This window comes from Macrotis lagotis, chromosome 1 (genome assembly GCF_037893015.1).
Source record: "Macrotis lagotis isolate mMagLag1 chromosome 1, bilby.v1.9.chrom.fasta, whole genome shotgun sequence".
Classification (NCBI taxonomy): domain Eukaryota; kingdom Metazoa; phylum Chordata; class Mammalia; order Peramelemorphia; family Peramelidae; genus Macrotis; species Macrotis lagotis.
The window spans coordinates 546,057,047-546,078,141 of NC_133658.1; the positions used below are offsets into that span (position 1 = coordinate 546,057,047).

At 34.8% G+C, this 21,095-nt stretch overlaps 1 protein-coding gene across 1 annotated transcript in view; it reads left to right on the forward strand.

The window, feature by feature from the left end:
- The window catches only part of ADGRG7 (adhesion G protein-coupled receptor G7), a 76,905-nt gene extending 56,030 nt beyond the window's left edge, over window positions 1–20,875 (forward strand). The window contains exons 12-16 of the mRNA XM_074210968.1: window positions 453–784; window positions 2,018–2,099; window positions 4,525–4,680; window positions 10,171–10,327; window positions 20,636–20,875. Of these exons, the coding sequence (XP_074067069.1) occupies window positions 453–784; window positions 2,018–2,099; window positions 4,525–4,680; window positions 10,171–10,327; window positions 20,636–20,875 (967 nt within the window). The remainder of the gene's footprint in view (window positions 1–452; window positions 785–2,017; window positions 2,100–4,524; window positions 4,681–10,170; window positions 10,328–20,635) is intronic.
- Window positions 20,876–21,095: the final 220 nt, after the last annotated feature.

The following is a 21,095-nucleotide window of genomic DNA, read 5'->3' on the forward strand; positions in this document are numbered from 1 at the left end:
TCTCTAATATTTGTTATTTTCCTTTTTTTTTGTTAATTTAATCAATCTGATGGGAATAAGGCCAAACATTATTTGTGATTATTTTTTTATGGTTATGGATACCTGGATTTCATCCCTTAAAAATTCTCTATTCATTTCTTTTATCCACTCTTTCCTTTAACCACTTCATTTCCTTTAACCACTCCTTTAACCAGTCTTTCCACTCTTCCCCTCATCCTGCCTCCTCCCAGAAAACTCCAACTTCAATTTGGAATTCTTCCTCACACAGGCTTTGTAAGCACAATTTAATTAGATTAGATCTCAACTTATGTGTCCTTTGGAGAATGAAGAAAAACACAACATATTTTCTTTTTCCCCAAATCCTTTCCTTAAGGGTAAGAATTATAGGAGGGTAATGTTTTTCTTATCATGTTTCATTTCTTTGTTATTTTACTGGGCTTCTCTTTCAATAGGAAGCAAAGAAAGACTTCAATTACCTGGGTATTTGTGAGTCTCTGCACATCTATGCTGATTTTCAACATCCTCTTCCTCTTTGGAATAGAAAACTCTAATAAAAATATCAAAAGAGACATGAGGTCTGAAGATGACAATGAGATCCCTCAAAATGATATTGAACGTCTAGAAAATCATATATGCACAGTGATGACGGCCTTACTGCATTATTTTCTGTTAGCGACATTTACCTGGACAGGACTCAATGCTGTACAGCTCTGTTTTCTTTTACTTAGAGCACTGAGGCCCCTCCCTCGACATTTCACTTTCTTTCTGTCTCTAATTGGATGGGGTAAGTGATATGTGTTGTTCTATTTCTGTCCAAGGTTACTCTTTTACATCCTCATAAGAAAACAATAACAACCCATTACTTATCATGATCAAGTCTTCTCTGTTCATTTTAACTTTTATTTTATTAAAACAGAATTTAAAGCAATTTAGTTATACCCTGTTAAACATGTAAAGGGGACATTTCAAAACAAAACTAAAAAGAGACTGAGACACTAAGAAAATAATTTGAAATATACTGACAAAAGAAAATTTATTCTATTGACATCTAGGTGTAAATTTAATTAGACACAAGGTACATTGAAGGGCTTTATGATTAAAGCTCCAAGAAGATTCATATTCCTGAGTTCAAATCTGGCCTCAAACACTTCCTAGCTGTGTGATCTGGGCAAGTCATTTAACTGTATCCATTCCCTCATCAGTAAAATGTGCAGGAGATGGAATGGCAAAGCACTCACATATCTTTGTCAAGAAACCCCCCCAAAGCAGTCACAAAGAGTCAGATGTGACTGAAACAGTTGAACAACAAAACAACAGGTGCATTGGTACCTACTGAGTACTGACAAATATAAAAATGGACTGAGTTACCAAAAAAGTCAAAAGAGATAGACTTACCCAAAACAAGCATTTGGGAAATGGGGGGGAAGAGAGGATGGGCAATCATGTGTACTCCAAGATCTTTAACTAAAATGGAATGATAAGGATTTTGAACAAGGACACAAATATATAGAGGTTCTATACTTTCATTCCTTTATAAGGTAGATTAGAAATTGAAATTAGTGACTCTTTAGTAGCAATTAGAAGATAAATGACAAAGCCAGCAGATAACAGGCTTCTTCCTCACAGTGGCTTTAAAACAGCTAAGTGTCTCCCTGGCCTGACCCTTCCAATTCTCTACACAGTTTTTCCAGAAGCAGACTCATGGCTTTAGTATTCAATGTACTCCCTTCTCCCACACATGAATTTTTCTTTGGAAAAAAAAGTTTATTTGAAGACATATTTTATGTTATTTTTCCTAGGGCAAGAAAATTGCTAATTATAAATTCTGGATGTACAATGCTAGCACAAAGTAGGAAGGGTAATAAACACATATTTCCAATAGAGCAAAGAGTAATATTGTGTGTATTTTAGCTAACTTAAAAGATTCTGATATAGGGTTAGAAGGATTTCCTTTGGTGTATATGATTAATTCTTGCTCCTATGTAATTAACTAATTCTTAGTATCTCTATCAAACAGGAATACCTGCTGTAATAGTGTCTTTAACAGTGGGAATTATTTACCCACTAAAAGGGGAGTCAGAATACATACAAGAGGACATGTAAGTTGACCTCTAATGTTTAACTTTTCTTTGGTGTTGAAATTGAAATTGTGGAACAGATAATTTACTTAATTTGTTGGGAAAAGATTGAATAAATTAATTATTTGAAAATTACTTAGTTTAAATGCACTGGACATGCTTTTTAAATTTTTTATTAGATACCTTATAAAACTAGACAAAACAATAAGATTAAATTGGAAGATAAAAGATTTTAGAATATCAAAGGAAACGATGAAAAAAGTATGAATGAGGGAAGCAGTATTATCAGTCATCAAACAATATTGTAAAGCAGTTGTCAACAAAAGTTATGGATTAAAGAAAAACAAAAATTCTAGATAAACAAGAATAGAAGTAATTCAAAATGTAGACCAATATTTGATAAACCCAAGAACATGATTCATTGAGAGGATTTACTCCCCTTTTTAATAAAAGTCACTTAAAAATTTGAACAATTTGGCAGCAGTTAAGTATTGATTAAGATCAATACTTTCCAACACATGTGAACTCAAAATGGACACATGATCTGAATATAAAAGATCATATAAAATGGAAATAAATGAAATCGGGGATTTTTCCCAATGGTGTATAGAAAAAGAATTTTTAATCATAGAAGGGACAGAGAAGAACAATCTATCGATCAATTTAAGATCCCACAACTTGCTGGGCACTAGAGATACAAATTTAAAGGATCAGTCTCTACTTGCAAAGAGCTTACATTCTAATGGGGGTAGACAAGTACATATGTAAATATATAGATCATATACATAGGATATGTGAATACATAAAAATATTTAAATATGAGATGGTTTGGAGGCTTTATGCAGAAGATGATATTTGAGATGCAACTTCAAGGAAGAGATACATTCTATTAGTAGAGGTAAGAAGGCATGGAATTCTAGGCATAAAGTGAATGAGATATATAATAAATGAAATATAATTTTAATAATGAAATAAGTAGAATAAATTTAATATAATTAATTTAGCATAAATAAATTAAAATAAAATTAGAAAAAATAGTGGGAAGCAGCATCAAATATCATTGATAAAAGTCTGATATACAAAATATACATCAAAACAAAATAAATATATTCTAAGATTCATTCTCCAAGAAAATGAGCAGTTTTCAAAAGATTGACAAACTATCAAAGATTAGATGAAAATATGCTCCATATTACCATTAATAAGGGAAATGAAATTTACTTACTCCATGCAAATTGGAAAAGATAAAAAAAGGTGATTTCTTGAAGCATTTGCAATAATTGATTACTTGAATTCATCTCTTAAAAATGTGTGCACCAGGGGCAACTAGGTGGCTAAGTGGATTGAGCACCAACCCTGGAGTCAGGAGTATCTGAGTTCAAATCCAGGTTCAGACACTTAATTACCTACCTGTGTGATCTTGGGCAAGCCACTTAATCCCATTGCCTTGCAAAAATTATAAAACAAAAAAAAATGTGTACACCCCTTCCCTACTCCTTTCTACCTCTTGTTCTAGGGTTCCAATGATACTGTTGCTTTTGGGGATGTCTTGTCAATGAACTATCCTATTTCACTCATCATTTGGGACTTTTTTGATCACTACTCCCCTATATATATATATGTTTCTAGTCTCCTCCATCCTCATTGATATTCAGCTCCTTGGGGCTTTTGTACTTGAATCCCAGGTTATTAGCACAGTGTTTGGGACAAAGTAAAGTGCATCATAATGTTAAAAAATTGATTAATTCAAAGTTTCCTGTAAGTTTAAAATTTCTATGAGTTTGTAATATCTCATCCTGAGAATAACTCTAATAAAGAAATAGGGGCTGGGGGAAAAGTAGAGGCTAGGGGTACATAAAATAAACTTTTGTTTATTTCATAGTTTTGTTCTATCTGTTGCAATTGGACCCAAAACATATCTGGAATGTGATTTCTTTATTACTCAACTTTGGAACGAAGCAATCTGGATAGAGAACTTACAACATCTGCTAAGAATTCTACTCATGTTAGAGATATAAGGAAGAAAAGGAGATTATTTTTATCTTTTCAGAAGTACTAATTATAGAAAGCCAACTCAAAATGTAAAAATCTCCAGCACTGGGGGTGGCTAGGTGGCACAGTGGATAAAGCACCAGCCCTGGAGTCAGGAGTACCTGGGTTCAAATCCGGTCTCAAACACTTAATAATTACCTAGCTGTGTGGCCTTGGGCAAGCCACTTAACCCCATTTACCTTCCAAAAAAACCTAAAAAATAAATCTCCAGCACCTAGAACAGTGCCTGGCAAATAGTACATACTCAGTAATTGCTTATTGATTGATAAGGGATACAAAAGAGGCATTGAACTTTTAAAAAAGTTCTTCAGATCTAAATCCATTAAATTCTTTAATAGCAAAGAGCAGCAATAAATGTGTTCCCTGGTGTAAAATAATTTCTTTTTTTAAATAGATGTTGGCTTGCAGTTCCAAAAAATGGCAACTATCAGGAGAGCCCATTGTTGTGGTCATTCATTTTACCTGTAGCTATCATTCTCATCGCTAATGCTGTCATCTTTATTTTCATCACAGTCAAAGTACTGTGGGGAACAAATAACAACTTGAAGAGGTAAGAGGTAATGGAGAGAAGTCTTCAGGCATGATTTAATTCACTATGTAGTAAATTTCATTTAATTTACCCTCTGTGGCATCATTATAATAAGAGGTGGGTTCTGTATTCTTAAGGCTATGTCAGGGAAAAGACCAGTTCTGTAGGACCTACCAAGTAGAAAATGGGCTATGTGTGTCTTTCAGTCAAAGTACTATCCTAGCTGAAAATGGAGAAATAGTACTGTTACGGCCGCAAGCTTTCAGATTATGATTGTCCACCAAATTGCAGAAGGGTCGCTTCCTGTGCCTTTGGTTGAAACCACTGCCTTGATGAAATTGCTGATACTTTGAAATTCTGAAATATTACTAGGACAGATTCTTAGTCAGAATCTGTGTTGCTAGTTGGCTGTGTAGTATATCTCTTTCTCTATAATATTCAATTATTTTTATCCCCTAACAGTTTGATGATAAGATGCTTCTCTTTTGGCTTATGTGAGCCAAATTGAAAAAGAAAGCAAAATTCAAGAGAAAAAAGATCATTTAAGATAACTTAGATATGTAAATTATGTATAATGTATAATATACATATATATCTTTATATTTCATCAATGTGAGATGTCAGTTGGTTAATGAACATTTATTAAGCATCTATTATGTGCTTAGAGAGGTAGCTAGGTGGCTCAGTGGATAGAGTGCTGGGTCTGGAGTCAGGAATGGCTCAAGTTCAAATCTAGCCTCAGTTGTGTGACTTTGGACAAATCATTTAATTTCTTTTTGTCTTAATCTACTGGAAAGGGAAATGGCAAACCACTTCAAGTATCTTTGCCAAAGAAAATCCCATAGATAGTAATAGGGAGCACAAGGTCCCCAAAATCAGACATGACTGAATGTTGGAATAACAACAAAAAATGTAGCAACCACTATTTTGGCCCTGGGAAGAGGAGCTAGAAAAATGGAAGAAGATAGGAAATACCCTAAAGACTTCTATATGTTGCATATTACCAGGAGCCTTTTCATGTCATTCATCTAGCTTCAGTCAATACCTGATAAACTCCTCTGTGATTCAAAGACAAATCAACAATCATAAGCACTTACTAAGTTCAAGTACTCCTTAAGTAACAGGGATGTGAAGAAAGGCAAAAGTAGTTTTTATAGCTAGGTGGTACAGGATTAGAGCACCAGTCCTGGAGCTAGGAGAACCTGAGTTCAAATCTAAGCCCAAACACTTAATTGCCTAGCTGTGTGATCTTAGGTAAGTCACTTAACCCCATTACCTTAAATAAATAATTTTCTTTTTTTTAAAAATGACCCTCATGAGAGGACCTACATGAAAGCAATTATGTACAAAAAGAAATAAAAAGAATAAATTGGAGATAACTAGCAGAAGTTTCCTTGGTGTAGAAACTCCATCCACCAATTCAGTTCAACAACGCCTTTAAAAATCTCATGGTAGTTAAAGAACTGATCCTGGAGTCAGGCAGATCTGAGTTCAAATTCTGACTTAGATATTTATTTACTAGCTGTGTGATACTGGGAAAGTCAATTAACCTCAATTGCTTCCACACAATAAAGGAGAAAGAAACAGAGAAACAAAGAAAGTTATAATAGGAGAATATTATCAGGGGTCACTGAGAAGGTAAGAATCTTTGATCACAAAGTTAGTACATGTCAGAGGCAGGAACTGAAGTCAAGTCTTCATGATTCCAAGGCCAAACCTCCTACCAACTATATCATGCTACTCTTCATGGACGTAATCTATATATTATGTATTCTATATTATTATATAAACCATCATATTAAATATTATTTACATTTCATAATGAACATAACACCAAAGAATTATGATTTAATCATATTTATTTAATTTTGATTTTATATTAAATCAAAAATATTTAATTTAATTCAATTTAATAAATAAATTTTAAATCCCTATATGCCAGACCCTGGGCATCTGTGAGGACTCAAAGATGGGAAGTAGTATAGTCCCTGCCTTCTCTAGATGGCTGAGACAAATTTTGAAAAACAATTCTGTTTACAAACAACTGCAATAACAGAAAATTGTGTAAGCATATAACAGAGGTCAGACAAGGTGGTCTGTATTTATGAAGGGGATTAGGGAAGGGATACTGAAAAAAAATCTTTCTGAACTGAGAATAAAAGAAAGGATGTCAAAGGGAAAAGTTGGAAGAATGTTAAGGAATATGGTTCATTCACTGGGGATGACCTTCATATATATAGGCAGGGGAGTAGGAAAAGGGATTGATGAGACCAAGGACCTCAATCAATCAAGCAATAAGCACTGAAAATACAAAGATGAAACACAGCAAAACCATGAAACAATCCTTGTATTAATTTGCTGAAATATGGAATATGCCAAAGTTAGTAGTGCAAAAGAAAGTTGGAAAATTAGAGTGAAACTAATTGTGGCAAGGCCTTGAATGCCAATCTGTATTGTTTTTTTTTTGTGGGCAATGGAGGGGATTGCTGAAGGTCCTTAAACAAGAGAACAATAGAGTCAAAGTTAGGCCTTTAGTACAGTAGGAGAAAAGTTATGTAGAGAGGAAAACACTGGAGACATCAATTTTCAGCTTACTATAATAAGTCATTGGGTAAAATCACAAGATAAGATTAATTAGTATAATCATACTCTTTCCCCAAATTTTCTCAATTAATTTCTGTCCATCTTTTAAAGCCCCCCCCATATGTAACCTTCTTGATCATCCAATCAGAAATGGCTTTTTCCTTGGACTTTCACATTACATATTTGTTTTTCAGTTCTCTAATGCACTTTTCAGGTAATAGTTTATGACTTACCATCTTACTAAATTGTAAAATCCCCAAGGAGAGGCCCATGTCTTCAAATAAATTGAATAAACATCTATTAAGCCTAGAATATGTGTAAATTCTAAGGAAATAGAGAGTTACTAAGGAAGAGGGAAAACCCAGTCCTAATCCTCCAAGAGTTTATTAAGGAGAATATGGCAGATATACTGATATAAAGACTACAAAGTAAACTGTGGTAGGGGAAAACAGATGCAATACAAATAAAATACACTAGAAAAATTTGAGGCAAAATGTAATACATTCAGTTACAGTGGGGAAGGATGGGATGCTACAGAGAGAATTAGGGAAAGTTTCCTGAAAGAGGGAGAATATGAGCTAAGCATAGGAGGAAGAAAGAGATTTGAATAGGCAGAGGGATTTCATTTTAGAAATGTAGAATGGTAATGAGCAACAGGATGAGGTCAGAGAAAGCATAACAATCCAATTTGCCTGGAATATAATATGTGCGAAGGGAAAGAATTTTTTGTAGACACTATTCAAATATCTTTTATTTGGCTAGTTCCATCTGTTGAAGAGTTGGAACTCATGAGTAATAATAGTATTAGGAGGGATAGGTAGGTGGCTCAGTGGATCAAGCACTGGTCCTGGAATCAGGAGAACTTGAGTTCAAAACTGGCCTCAGACACTTTAATTACTTAGTTGTGACCTTGGGCAAGTCATTTGACACCCTATTGCCTTGCAAAAAAAAGCAACAAAACAAAAAATGATAGGATTAGGAGAGAAGACCCACAGAGTACTTGTGATACCTATAGGTGTTACTGTAAACCTGTAAGTACTGAACTGAGGATGAGGTGCTATAAATCTTTATAAAATAAATGAATGAATGAAAAATGAGATGGATGAGAGAGGTATTTGATCTGAACTTCTAGAAAAAAAAACAGAAATTTTCAAATTGCTTGTATGTTCTTCGGAGAAATCTTTGAAAATTTAAAAGCCTGCTTCAAAGAACCACTCAATCTCTTAATGTTCATTTTTGGTCTCATTTTGTTCCAATAATGAACTCAAACTCTCAGGAGGACTGTTCTGAGTCAGACCAAGCCTGGAACACATGTCATTCAATTAGTTTGGATTTGTTTTATGATCCTTTATCTCAGATAGTTTTCTGGCAAACATATATCATTGGTCACTCAAGAGATTAGGAGAGAATTAATATTGAATGGAAGTCACTAGTAATGACTTAGAGCTTGATGGCTTTAAAGTGAAGCAATTGGGACGTTTTGGAGACTCTAACTCCATCTTTTATATTTACTATTGATATTGCTTCCACCTCTGATTATCCACTTGGAAGCATGAATTCCAGGAGAATCATAAGTACACTGTGGTCACCCAATAAAGCCGAGTAATTTAATGAAAATTGCAAGTAGAAGATGTGGCTTCATATACTCCCAGTCCTGCTGTTTGCCAGTCAACTGTGTTACTTCTGACAAATCAGTTAACTCGATTTCCTAATTTGCAAAATGAGGGGGTTGGAATAGATGATCTCAAAGGTGGTTCCTAGCTCTAAACTGCTAGGATTCATCCTTCTATCAAACATAATAAGAGGCAACTTAAAATGCAAAGTCATTAAGAGATAATAAAATTTGTCAGATAATGTGCCAACAGAGAGTGAGAAAGCATGGGGTACACCAATCAATAAAAAGTCAGACAAGGAGTCCTGTCCTGTGCAAAGGTTAATGAGACAAAGGAGCATAGTTAGATTAGAAAAAGTTTCATCCTGTTTTATTACCAGCAGATACCTTACCCTCTCTTTTAATTGGTTAACATAAAGCTTGGGACTGGGACGAAAGAAAGATGTTCCAAAAGACAAACTACATACACACACTCACACACAAGTAGTAATAATAGTGAATGAATATTTACTTAGCACTTTGAGGTGTATAAAATTCTTTACATATAATATCTCACTTTATCCCAACAATCTTGGGAGGTAAAGGCTATTATTTTGTAGAAGAAAAAACTGATTCAAAGATTAGGTCACTTGCTCAGGGTCATCTTGTTTGTCCTTCACTCTGGAAGAAGATTATGACACAGGGAAGTGATATCAAGATTTTCTGTGAACTGGATTTAGGTGAGACTGGACAGTGCAAAGTCACCACTCTCCTCCCATGGCATCATCTGGGTCCAGTGGCAAGATGTAGATCAGGACAGCTGTCCAAGAATAAAAAGAAGATTATCTTCCAGACTGATACTATTATTATATTCATCACAATAAAATTTCATTACAATCTTAAAAAGTAATCCCCAGTAGAATACACTATAACCACCAATGAGCTTAGAATTATTATACACATACTTATAATTTTCATAAAGATTAATATTTTTCATGTTTAATTGGTACCTTTGGTTTTGCATAACTTTGTTTTTCCCTTAATCCTTTCAATTTTTCTACAGAACAATCTTTTATAATGAAGAATTTTTTAAAAAAGAAAAAATTAACAAATTAGATAAATACTTTAAAAATATGTAATAATATGCAATGTTATAAAGTTGTGGACCCTCTACCTTATGCAGCATAAATAAAAATGGGTCCAAGGAGTTATCTATATCAATGAGTCCTAAGTCTTGTCCCTATCCCTGATGAGGCCAAATGAAGGTGGTAGTAGTGATAATATTCCTGGTGCAAATATTCCTGGACCATTCTTTTTTCTTTTTTTTCCTTATCCAGCACAAAAAAGAACTCAATCATGAAGAAGATTTTTAGTATGTTATCCATTGCTGTGCTCTTTGGGCTTACTTGGATTCTGGGTTACCTGATGCTAATTGATGATGACACTGTAAAAAGCATCTTTGGTTATTTATTCTGCTTTTTCAACACGACACAGGTATGTATAAAAAACAGCCTCAAAAGTGACAGAGCTCTCCCCCTCACTGAGATTGAATCATCCTGGGTCAAGTAATTATCTTCTATAACTTTGAAGCAGGGTCAGGATATTTGAATCTCCCCTAGGTATTTGTTAGGCAACATGGAATTGCAGAATCCCAGAGTCTCTTAAATTGGAAAGGACCTTAGGGGGTCATCTAGTCCAACATACTTGAATAGGAATCCCTGCATGTCAGTAGCATTGAACTTAAGTAGAAAAAGGGGCCACTAAATCACTTCTTATCATTGTGTACTATTGTATCTTAAATTATTTTGTTAAATATTTCCAAATTATATATTAATCTAGTTTAGCCAGCACTTGGAATGTTGAAGGTAGAAGCTATCCTTGTGTTTGACAACTCTACTTACAAAATTCTATCCATGCTCCACTTTGCATTCACCTCAGTTTTGTTGTTTTGTTGTTGTTGAATCATTCATTCATGTCTGACTTCTTCATGACCCTATTTGTGGTTTTTCTTGACAAAGACACTGGCTTGGTTTGGCATTTCCTTCTCCAGCTCATTTTAGGGTTGAGAAAATTGAGACAAACAGGAATTAAGTGACTTGCTCAGGGTCACACAACTAATAAGTGTCTGAGGCAGATTTGAATGCAGGTCTTCCTGACTCTAGGGCCAGCATTCTATCTCCTGCACTACCTAGCAGTCTCTTATATATTGCTTCCATTTTATAATTGTCATTGCTCTTTCCTGATGGTTAGTGATCTGCTTTGTATGTGCTTTGTGCATACTTAGCAATGGACATGTTGCTCTCTCATTAGAATGTAAGTTCTTTAAGAGCAGAGACTAGCTTTATTTTGTCTTTGTGTCCACACTAATTTTTAAGAAAGAGCATGGCTGGGGTGGCTAGGTGGCGCAGTGGATAGAGCACCAGCCCTGGAGTCAGGAGTACCTAAGTTCAAATTCGGCCTCAGACACTTAATAATTACCTAGCTGTGTGGCCTTGGGCAAGCCACTTAACCCCATTTGCCTTGCAAAATCCTAAAAAAAAAAAAAAAAGAGCATGGAACATTGCAGAGATTAAACAAATACATATTGATTGATTGCTTTAATAATGTATATTTCTTCATCTTTTCTCAAGGAAATCAGAGCCTTCATCAGATAACTAGTAGAAAACTGACATGTATATCTTGTCTTTTTTTCATATCAAATTATAATCACTTTATACCTTACCCCCTTTTTTAGTATCCTCCATGAACACACAATCCTCATGAGGCAAAGCATCATGCAAGCAAAGCCAAATTTCATGAACCATTTATACCCCCTGGCAAGTATACTCCCTCCAATTGTAGCCAAAGCATCAAGTAAAGCAAAATCTCTTCATGATGTTTTCATGTCTAGTTCCTCTAACTCCATCTATATAGTACTCCAACCATAACTCTCCAACCCTCTCCAACCAAAATATCTGATACACTCTCTCCTTCTGCCCCTTTAGCACCCCAACCATTATACTAAAACCCTCATTATCTAAAGTATGGATTCATATTAAGATCACTTCTAAATCTCTTTATGTCCAACTCTTCTGAGTACTCTCTCACCCTCTGCCCCTATGGTACTACAAACCTCTAAATATTTGGTAAAATCACTTCTGATTTAATTAATGCATAGAGCCTCTAAGTACCGGGACACCCTGAAGGGCTCTCTCTTAAGAACTTTAGAATTGATTATAAGGCATGGGAGACACTGGCACTGGACCACCTAGCAAAAAAAAAGTGCCCTCATCAGAGAAAGTGCTGAGTTTTATGAGCAAGGCAGTATTAAACTAATTCAAGGGAACATGAGATACATATGTTTTTTTGTGCCTGAACTGTGGTAGATCATTCTGAATTAGTATTGGTCTGATCAGTCAAACACACTGTAATTTGTCTCAAACCTTATATTTTCATTTTGGTCTTCTTTGATAACAAAGAACAAGAACCTACTATGCACATAACTTCACTATAATTAACCCTTTAACTATGGTTAAGAGTAATGTAATTCTCAAGAGTTACAAGTGTTTTCTTCCCTTGTGGGGTTGAATACAATTTAATGTTCTTGACTAACATTTGTTTTTTTCCCCCTTGCCCTTTCTCTTTTTATGCATTTCTTGGGTGTTATATTTGAAGATCAAATTCTCTGTTTCAGTTCTGGTCTTTTTATCAGGAAATTTTGGAAATCTTCTCCTATTTCATTGAACATCCATCTTTCCCCCTGACAGAATATGCTGGATTTTTCAGGGAGTAAATTCTTGGTGAAATTCAAGGTCCTTTACCCTTCAAAATATCATATTCCAGATCCTCTGATCCTTTAAGACTGAAGCTGATAAGTCCTGTGTAATTCTGATTGTACTTCAATTGTATTTAAATTGTTTCTTTTTAGCTGTTTGCTGTATTTTCTTCTTTATTTGAGAATTGTAGAATTTGACTATGATAGTCCTTGGAGCTTTTATCCTGCAGTCTCTTTCTGGAGGCATACTTGTGTATTCTTTCAAGGACTAGTGTGTCTTCTTGCTCTAGTATTGAGACTGTTTTCCCTAAAAATTTCCTCCTTATTTCTATAGTTGAAAACTTGTTTACACCTTTTTTTGGTAGAATCTGTAGCTTTAATATCTATGTAGACACTTCATTTAAAGTTGCATAGGGAAAAGCTCCAGGAAAAGCTAGCTTCATGACGTCATCCACATGTATATCTTGTCAACAGAGTCCCTCTGATATAATAGACTAATATCCTTTTTTGAAATAAGGAAATAAAGTTATTCTGGCATGATCTGTTATTGATAAGTCTACATTTACCTTTGACAATCATCACTTTCCTTTCTAAAAGCTCAAAAACCACTCCAAATTTTGAATGTCCTTGGTATTAAAGTCAAGCCTATGGAACAATAGTTTTTAGAATTCGTCCTTTCTCATTTCTCAAACTTGAAATATTTGCCCATCCCAACCTAAGAGGGAACCTCCCTGGCTCTCCATAATATCTCAGAGATGACTGATATTCAGAACAGAAATCACTTATCTGTTTGGTTCATAAATTGGGATATAGTTAATCTGGGTTTGTTGACTTGAAGAATTGAAGGTAGTTGGATACCCTCATCATTCTTACTTATCTTAACAAAAGCTACAGCTATAGCAACAATCAGTATTTACACAATACTCGAAGATTTGCAAAATGCTTTACATATGTTAACTTATTTGGTCATCAACACAGTTTTTTGAGGTAGGTACGATGATTATCCCCACTTTAAAGAGGAAAAATCTGAGGCATAGAGAAGTTAAATGATGTGCCAAGGACTACACAGTCTCAGTGTCTGATGCAGAATTTGAACTTGGACTTCCCTGTTTTCAAGGTCTCATGCTTTATCTACTGTGTCTTTTAGTTGCTCAAGTAAGAACTTGATTCTAACCTTCTCAGTCCAAAGATCATTTTCTTTTGTAGCAAAAACAAAATTTAGTAGTTCTTCCTACTATGTTCCCCATCATCATTATTGATGTGTCAAACTTCTTGCCTCTTTGGTCATCTTCCTGCACCCAAAATTGCTTCTAATAAGAATCCTAAACTAATGTCATTTGCTTGTCCTTACTAGTCTCAGCTTATTCTGAATACTGATACTGCTTTGCTTTCCTAGGACTCTATCAAGCACTAATATATTTATCCTCCCTTAACAGAGGATAAAGCTTTCTTATCCTGAATATAGTTTCTCAAATTTTTTAGTTAATTGATGTGTTCTCAGAGCACCTATATTGATCTCCTCAGACAAAATTTTTTCCTCCATATCAAAATTATTTTCCTTTATGTCTTCAATATTTTATTCTTGAGAGTTTACCATTCTTTCTGGATTGACTTCTCCAAAATAATTTTAGACCATAGGAGCTTACCAATTTCTATCTCTGCATCTTTTGATATCTGCTTTCCCAAAATCTAGGGTTGTTGGACTACAACAAACTTTCTCTTCTTTCTCTGACACAAACTTTGAGGGAGTGATCCCTTGCCTTCCTTATCCCATAGGGCTCATTTTATTTCCTCCCCAACAACCATCTCCTCTCTATTAAATAAGTAGCATCTCCAACCTAGAACTTCACTGTATTTCTCTACTTTTTGAAGGATGGATTTATGATTAAGGAAAGTGAAGAAGCTATTAGCTACATTGATTTTGGCAGAAAAAAGACTCTAGTAAATGTTTAGGTAATTGAAATACACCATCACTACTATTTCTTGACTCTGGACCAGGATTATGATATTTCCCAAATTCATCATCTAGTTATCCTTCCATTATGTGTCTCATATTACTACCTTGACTAAATCATTCTTCCTCCCATTGATTTTCACCTGAATGCTCTCTTCATCATGCTACCTCTTTTGGTTTCCTGGATATGTATCCTCCTATTATTTAACTTCTTAATATACCCTTATACCTATTCTGTCTTTTAAAATTAAGATATTTCTTTTTCTTTTTTTTAGGTTTTTTTCTTTTTTTTTTTTTTTGCAAGGCAATGGGGTTAAGTGGCTTGTCCAAGGCCACACAGCTAAGTAATTATTAAGTGTCTGAGGCTGGATTTGAACTCAGGTACTCCTGACTCCAGGGCCTGTGCTCTATTCACTGCGCCACCTAGCTGCCCCCAAAATTAAGATATTGCTAACTAGAGCCGTAATCTAATTCTGGTTTTCACCCCACCAAGTCTCAAGTATATTCCTGAGATCAAATTTGCCTTTTGGCATTAAGGCATTTTGCTTGTTGTCTAAACAAAGAAACTTGTTGAGCAGATGTTTGAGGGCAGGGGCTTTAATTTTGGTTCCTTTCTTGGATTTTTGTCTCCTGTATACTTCTGGACATCACAAATGCTTTTCTTCTTTCTATATTCTTTTTAGTATTTTGCTTAGTGCATATCTATAAACTCTTCCTTATTCCAAATTTAATTTTAAAGTTTTTTTCTTTTCAATTTTAAGGACCTTAAATAAATATGTTCTACTGTTGATAGCTGTCATTCCTATATTTTAAGGCATGGTTCAGAAATCTGAGTCCCATTTTTAGAAACTATCTCCTTAACCAGCTGTTCATTTTTTTTTTTTTGGATAGAGTGGATATAGACAGTACCACATAGTTATTTTAGGAGCTTAGATCCTTTAGGAATGATTGTGATTATAACCCACAATTTTGTATGCAACTAAAGCCATCACTTCTAAGTGGAAAACTAAACATATTTAGCAAACTTTCAAAACTATCTTTTAGACTAGTATTTTTTACCTTTTCTTACTAAAATTAGATAAGCAAAAATTAAATATGATTATTATGATTATTATGAACTTATAATAGCAAATAGAGAGTCAGAGATAGAGAGGATAGAAGAATGTGTGTGTGTGTGTGTGTGTGTGTGTGTGTGTGTGTGTGTGTGTGTGAGAGAGAGAGAGAGAGAGAGAGAGAGAGAGAGAGAGAGAGAGAAAGAGAGAGAACATGATTATTAAAATGGTTAACAGTTGGAGATAATCCAATACAGCTGTTAATCAAATAATCATTTGAGTTTGACTTCAGTATATATACTTGTGGTAACATTTAAATATATTATGAAAATTCACAACACTTCAAAAGGAAAGAAAGATTCCACCCTGGGAAGACTTCAGAGGCTCTCTTGTTTTTAATACCGCGTACCTTTTGATTCCAATTCAAGATAGAGATAGCATTACCTCCCCACATCATTCAGTGCTAAACTGACATGTCTTTCTTCTCCATATATTTAGTTTCTTAACCTCTAACTTGGGAGAAGTATCTTGTTTGGAAATATTTCTTTTTGGATGCATGGAAGAATAAGATTAAGTAAGAGACAGTGGATTCTGCCAGCAAAGGATTTATTATATATGTACTATTTGTATTAATAAGAAATTAAAAGTAAGATTTTCCAGATGATGTGTCTTTAATAATTTCAATTTGATTGTAATAATTAAGTATATTATGAGGCTATCTGAGGAATCAAAGTACTCCAGCAATCCTTGTTTCACAAGGTCTCCTATATATACTTCTAAAGCTGGGGCAGAGAACCTCTGGCCTGAGTGCCACATTGGTCTGATGGTGTCAAGACACCAGGAAGGTAGGGGATTGAAATACAATAAATCTAAGTAATTTTCAGAAATGAATTAATTTCATGTTTGACCAAATATAGCCTGTGAATGATATTATAAATATTCAAATGACCCTTGGCAGAAAAAAAGATTTCCTACTCCTATTCTAAAAGAAATGATACTTCCCAAAGAACTGTTGACTCATTGTCTTTAGCTGAGAGTAAGATGGTTTTCAAAAGAAAATTTGGAAAGGGATGGGTAGGATAATGTTGTTTAATCTATACTTGGGCAGTATAATTTTCTGTCATAGAAGGACCTAAATAATCAATCATTGTCATCATTATCATCATGATCATCAACCAACAAGCAAACAGAATGAGCAGTACATGGAAAGGAGAGCTGGGTTCTAGAGTCAGCTTTTCCAGAATGAAATCTCTTAGGTTCTTTGTAACTCTTACTTTTTTCTGTTCTAATAAACCTACATTAAGTATCTTAATTTACTAAGCAATGAGTACCAGTTCCTCTGCTCATGCTTACAAAAGAAGACCCTCATCATCAATGTACTGAAAGAAGACAAACTTGCTATTCCAGGTAACTTTAACTCCAAAATAGATACAGACTATCAAATATGACTTGGGAGGAATGGATATGGAAACGGCAACAGAAATTATCACTTACTATTGAAGATTTGCAAATGTCATGTCCTAATCAACAACATTGTATTCTATTTACCTAAATGCAACAAAAATTCATGGCTACACCTTCACAGCAAGTATTTTTATTTAATAGACTATGTCATTGTAAGGAGAAGAGATGGATAGGATATGAGAGTGAGGAAGGCTATGTGTGGTGCAGAATGCTGGACCAGTTAGTGACTTATCCTCTTCTAGCTAAACATTTACATTCAACAAAAGCAGCAGCCCCAAAACTTGACAACTATCAGAAGACTCAATAGCAAGAGATTAAAATACTTCTCTATTTGTGAACATTTTGTAATTGATTTTGAGAGAAAACTGAGTCAATGGTGGGGCAGAAAAGGAGTAAGCAGCTTTCAGAGATTTGTGCATTTATCCATCTGACCCACAACACTTGCATCAGGATTGGTTAGATAAAAATGATGGAGAAATTAAGAAACTAGATAATCAAAAAAATGAGAACTTTGCAGTCTACCAACAGGATAGTTTGTCTCTAAATGTTACCTCTATCAGAGGTAAAGTTCAAGCCAAGCTTAGAGAATGTGGAATTCTCGATTTAATAAAAAGGTAAATGATATTCAGTTTTGTACTAGTGACAATCCAAAGCATTGCATGATGCTTTGAGAGCTATTTATATACCAAAGACATTTGGTGTATCTCAACTATTCAGAGCTAAGGGAGCCACACTAATCAGTGATAAGGACAGGTCCTGGGGTGAACACTTAAATGATGAAGTCATTGACTGCTACAGGTTGAGGTCATCCTCTTTCCAGAGTCCACCTACAAGATGGTCATCTACCTAAGAGCCAGTGTGGCTTCTGAAAGGGCTAAGGAACGTTCAATATGCCTGACAACTGCAGGAGAAATGGCAGGAGCATTCATCAATCTAACCAAGAGCCTTGATTCTGACTGCTCAGAGAAATTGTAAATCAGTTTTATGGTAGCATATTCACGTAGGTTTTGGATAATGGGCAATGTTCTCATGTTTTACCCAGCAGAACTGGTACTTGTTTCCATGCTTTTTTTGATGATATTTTCAGCTATGTTGTGAGACTCTATTAGGGCAGCTAGATAGTTCAGTGGTAGATCACTGGCCCTGAAGTTAGGTCCTGAGTTTAAATATGACCTCAGGCACATATTAGCTGTTTGACCTTGGGTAAGTCACTTAACCCTGATTGCCTTGCAACCAGGGCCATCTCCAGTCATCCTGAATCATATCTAACCACTGGACCCAGATTGCTCTGGAGGTCCAATTCACTTGCTTGTCATGGCATCACTTCTCTGATATATGGTCTTCTTCTAAGATGAAGGACAAAAAATCAACAGATAACATCAATAAGGACAAAAATGGCATCACGATCAGCTACAACAGTGATGTTAAATTATTTAACTTGAAAAGATTACAAACCAAGAATACAGTGAAGGGAGAATTGGTGCAAGATTTTTTTTGTTCACAGACAATTGTACACTCAAGTCAATCTCAGAGGCTAAGATGCAGCAAAATATGGCTTGATTCTCTGTGGTTTGTGCTAGTTTTGGCTAAACACTTAATGTCAAGAAAACAGAGGCTCTCCACCATTCAGCACTAAACCATCGATATATTGGTAACAACAAATGAAGAAATTTTTAATGCTGTGAATAAATTTACTTACCTTAGTTGTATACTTTCCAGGTATGTACACATAAATGAAGAGGTTGCCAGAACTAGTCAGTTTTTGGGAGACTCCATAGAAAAAAGAAAAGGTATCAAATGCCTATTGAACTGAAGGTCTACTGGGTCATTGTATGCCTGTGAAATCTGGATGGGTTACCAAATTCATGCCAGGAAATTGAATTACTACCATTTGAATTTTCTTAGGAAGATTATGAAGACCACCTGGCAAGATAAGGTACCAGACAAGTTCTTTCTCAAGCTGAATTGCCAAGCACTCAAACTCTACTGCAAAGAGAACAACTCCAATAGGCCAAACATTGACCCAAAGACTAGTCCAAAAGATTATTTTGCAGAGAATTCACACAAGTCAGGTGCTCATTTGGTGATGAGAAGAAGTGATACAAGGACTTTGTGAAAAATTTTTTGATCAGTTATGAAATATGAGAGACATTTGGCATGGAATCATCCAGCATGGCCTCCTCACATCAAAGAAGGCACTGTATTCTATGAGCAAAATAGAATTGTGGTACCTCAAATGAAATGTGAGAAATTACAAATTTAGAGACACCTGCCTCTTAAAAGGTCATCCAAATTATTTGTGTCCAAGTTGTGATAGTCTTCTGAGCTCATATTGGTATGATCAGTCTCAGCCATACATACTATACATTGACCCTGGCATTATGATGTCATTTTGATCCTCTTCAAGCACTAAGGAAAAATAAAATATTTCTATCTATCCTCTCTCTCTCTCTCTCTCTCTCTCTCTCTCTCTCTCTCTCTCTCTCTCTCTCTCTCTCTCTGTCTGTCTCTCTGTCTCTCTGTCTCTGTCTCTCTCTGTCTCTGTCTGTCTCTCTCTCTCTCTCTCTGTCTGTCTCCTCTGTCTCCCTCTGTCTTTGCTCTCTCTCTCTCCTCTTATCTAGCTATTGTATCTCTTTGTCACTAGTTGGACTTTCTCTTTTGTAATTTCAAGAGACTTATTTCAAATGGAGGTACATGTACAATGTACGATTTTGTACAATATGCAAAACTAAAAATATAATTATCATCCCAGAAGTTTCAAATATTCCATTTGAAAGTTACAATTCTATATTTAATCTTTTAATTCTATGAAGGATATTCCAGTAATATCAGAATTCTTTGTGTATTCTTAAAATGCATTATTTATTGATAATGCCCTCTCTTCAAGTAATCTTTCTAAACTTCTACCAATTAGTCACAGGCTAAACATTAACAGAAAAATCTCACACATATTAGTTTATTTCCTTATATGATTGTAGTCTAAATAAACTGCAAAATATGATATAGAGCAAGTTCCACTCAAAAACTGGGAGACAGCTCTTATTGGTTTTTTTAATTTCAGTGAATACTGCCCAAGCTACTCCTATCAAATTTCATTTTGAGCAGGGAAAGTGGATTAAAGGGGGTTTGAGAAACTTTTTTTTCCATTTATTAATAGCCATTTGAAATAAAAATAACTAATAGTAAATAGTTCAATAATAATAAGATTCTTTTTTGTAATTTTTTATTGGAAGCTCTAAATTCCTAAATGATTACTTAATTCAGGATCTGTGATTTTACCAATGTAAGGAACTCCTGATATAGAAACTTCCCTTCCTCCACCATGAAAATCAACTCCTCCATAATCCTTAGTCAGAGAATTGCCCAGAGCAGTGAGAGATTAAGTAACTTGCTCATGGACACAAGGAGCATATTAAATCAGATTAGGACTTTATCTCTCTTAGGGTAAGTACATGAATCTTAATTGTAAGCATATAAATTGAAAAGAAAGTTATTGGGAAGGGTTAATGGCTCCACTGAATACTTCTTTGATTTTTAATCTCTGAACTAATAAAATTATGTTTTCATTCCATCCATAGGGATTGCAAATTTTCCTCCTCTACACTGTTAAAACAAAAGTCTTCCAGGAAAAAGTTTCTGATATGCTGAAGTCAATATCATCTACCACTGGGAAGATTAAAGTACCTTCTCTGCCGACAATTTCTATACATACACAGGTGTATGAAATGATTAGATCCCTTCCAAATAGAATTGAGCACTTCAGGTTGCTGGAATCATCTTCAACTACTAAGGAGACATTCCTTTCTGAAAGTGGCTAAAGTAATTCACTCTACTAAATTGTACAAGTATAATTTTGGTAATATAGTTTTAATATGTCAGATATGAATTTTAAATGATTTCTCTCTTTCCTCTTAGTACTTTTTTTTTAGCTTTTTTGCAAGGCAGTGGAGTTGTGACTTGCTTAAGATCACATAGCTAGATAATTAGCAAGTGTCTGAGGTTGGATTTGAAATCAGGTCCCTCCTGACTCGTGGGCTG